At 58.5% G+C, this 1,775-nt stretch overlaps 2 protein-coding genes across 2 annotated transcripts, besides 1 other annotated feature; both read left to right on the forward strand.

Moving 5' to 3' along the window:
• On the forward strand, positions 1 to 414 carry Tco025E_08716 (surface protease GP63; the record flags this gene model as incomplete). Its single annotated transcript, XM_029375559.1, has 1 exon — positions 1 to 414. A coding segment is annotated over one exon (414 nt), but the record flags the coding sequence as incomplete, so codon positions are not given.
• Positions 415 to 601: 187 nt separating this feature from the next.
• Positions 602 to 627: a microsatellite.
• Positions 628 to 1,331: 704 nt separating this feature from the next.
• On the forward strand, positions 1,332 to 1,775 carry Tco025E_08717 (putative retrotransposon hot spot (RHS) protein; the record flags this gene model as incomplete). The annotated part of the gene is made up of 1 exon (XM_029375560.1): positions 1,332 to 1,775. A coding segment is annotated over one exon (444 nt), but the record flags the coding sequence as incomplete, so codon positions are not given.

A 1,775-nucleotide genomic window follows, 5' to 3' on the forward strand; every position in this document is an offset into this window, starting at 1 on the left:
GAGGGTTTCGAGGCAGGCGGGAAGATCAAGTGCCCGAGGTACGAGGAGGTGTGCACCATCGCCGCCAACGGCAGCAGCCTCGTTGTTCCGCGCGTGTTGAGTGGAGCCGAGCAGGCGAAGGGCGCGGCACTTGAGTCGCCCGGTGCGGGGGCCCCTGCCGGGGCAGCGGGTGGAGATTCTCCCGGTCCGGAGGAGGCCACAGAGGCGGCGGCGGCAGCAGCAGCTGCGTCCCCCGATGTGCCTGCGCCGCCCACCCCGACGCCGGCGGCATCCGTCAACGGCAGCGCCGTGCAGAAGAAACTTGACGGGGCGGCGCGGCAACTCGGAAGCGACGCCGGTGCGGCTGCTGCGGCTGTTGGCTGCAGTCACTTTGTGCTGCTCGCCGCGGCCGCGGTGGCGATGCTGCCGTCTTGAGCCGCAGCAGGAACTGCGACTGGGCGCCAACAAATTGCGGCGGGGGAGTAATGAATATACACACACACACACCTGTGTGCCCCCCGTGGAGCCCCGCACTCAGGCCGCAGTGAAGCAGTAATGATATGATGCACACACTCACTGCGCTACCCTTGTTTGCTTTTTGAAGGACGGAAGATAACAACTCTTGCTTTGCTTTGCTTTGCTTTGCTTGCGAGTGGCCGCAAAACCGATATCTGTGTGTTGGGCGGACTTGCTTTGCGTGGAAACTGTGTGGGGGCAAAACAATAATGTGCGAGAAGAAGACAAATCCCGGCATCATATAAATATATATATACGCGTCTGTTGCTTAGGGCAGGAGAAGCGGAAGTCACTGCACTCTGAAGGGGGAGAGGACGGGCCGGTGACTGTTCCGCCGCGGGACAGGGAACGACTGTCTTTGCTGCCGCATACAATACACATGGGCTTTTTCATTTTCTTTTTTTGCGACCTCTTGCTTCTTCTCTATCTCATCCTGGATTGGGTTGTGCGGGAACAGAGAGAGAGATGGGGTGTGTGTGTGCTGGTCGTCCCACGTGTTGCTGCGCGTCCCCACTGCTCGGTGGACGCGCCCCCACGCTTCGGCTTCACTTTATGGAGATTGTTTTATTTTCTGTGTTGGTTGGTTGACCGCACCCATTCAGCGGGAAGCTGAAATGTGGCGTGCGCCGCGTACTGCGTGTGCCCCGCACCGTGTGGGCTGCTGCTGCCCTCTCTCTCTCTCTCTGTTGCTGAATGTGGCTGCGTGGGGTCGTGCGTCTGTGTGCCCATATTTTTGTTTCTCTTCCCCTTGCATTCTCCTTTTGGCTGGTGGTGAGTCTTCAGCCGCAGCGCAAGCCAAAGACAACAACAACAAAGGGAAATAAACTCAAGAAACAATGACTGAAAGAGGCGGAGAAGAAACTCACGCTGCCGCGGAGAGCCCCGCCACTAATGCGCAGCGTCGGTGGAGGTCGGGGTCCGACGGCGGCGGTTCCAATCAACCCCCTGCACAGCGCAGAAGGGTGGTCGAGGCACCTGCGGGGCCACAGTGGGCTCTTTACAGTACCGTGGAGGAAGTGCTACGGCTTGAGGGAGTAGATGCTCCTGAACAAATGACGCTAAACGACTTCATTATTAAGTACCTTGGCCCCAAGTTCGTGGTCGACGAAGGCCACGGTATAAAAATGGGGGTGGTTATTCAGGGACCTGAGGAATTCATCACGGACCCGGAGCTTCGCGGGACTTTTCTCCGCTTACCAGCGTATCAGCGCCTGGTTGACGCACGCAATCTACATGCGGACGCACGCAATCTTATAAGGCAAGGCGTGTATTCTCTCGGT

This window comes from Trypanosoma conorhini, assembly GCF_003719485.1.
Source record: "Trypanosoma conorhini strain 025E chromosome Unknown Tco_14.4_contig_00855, whole genome shotgun sequence".
Taxonomy (NCBI): Eukaryota; Euglenozoa; class Kinetoplastea; order Trypanosomatida; family Trypanosomatidae; genus Trypanosoma; species Trypanosoma conorhini.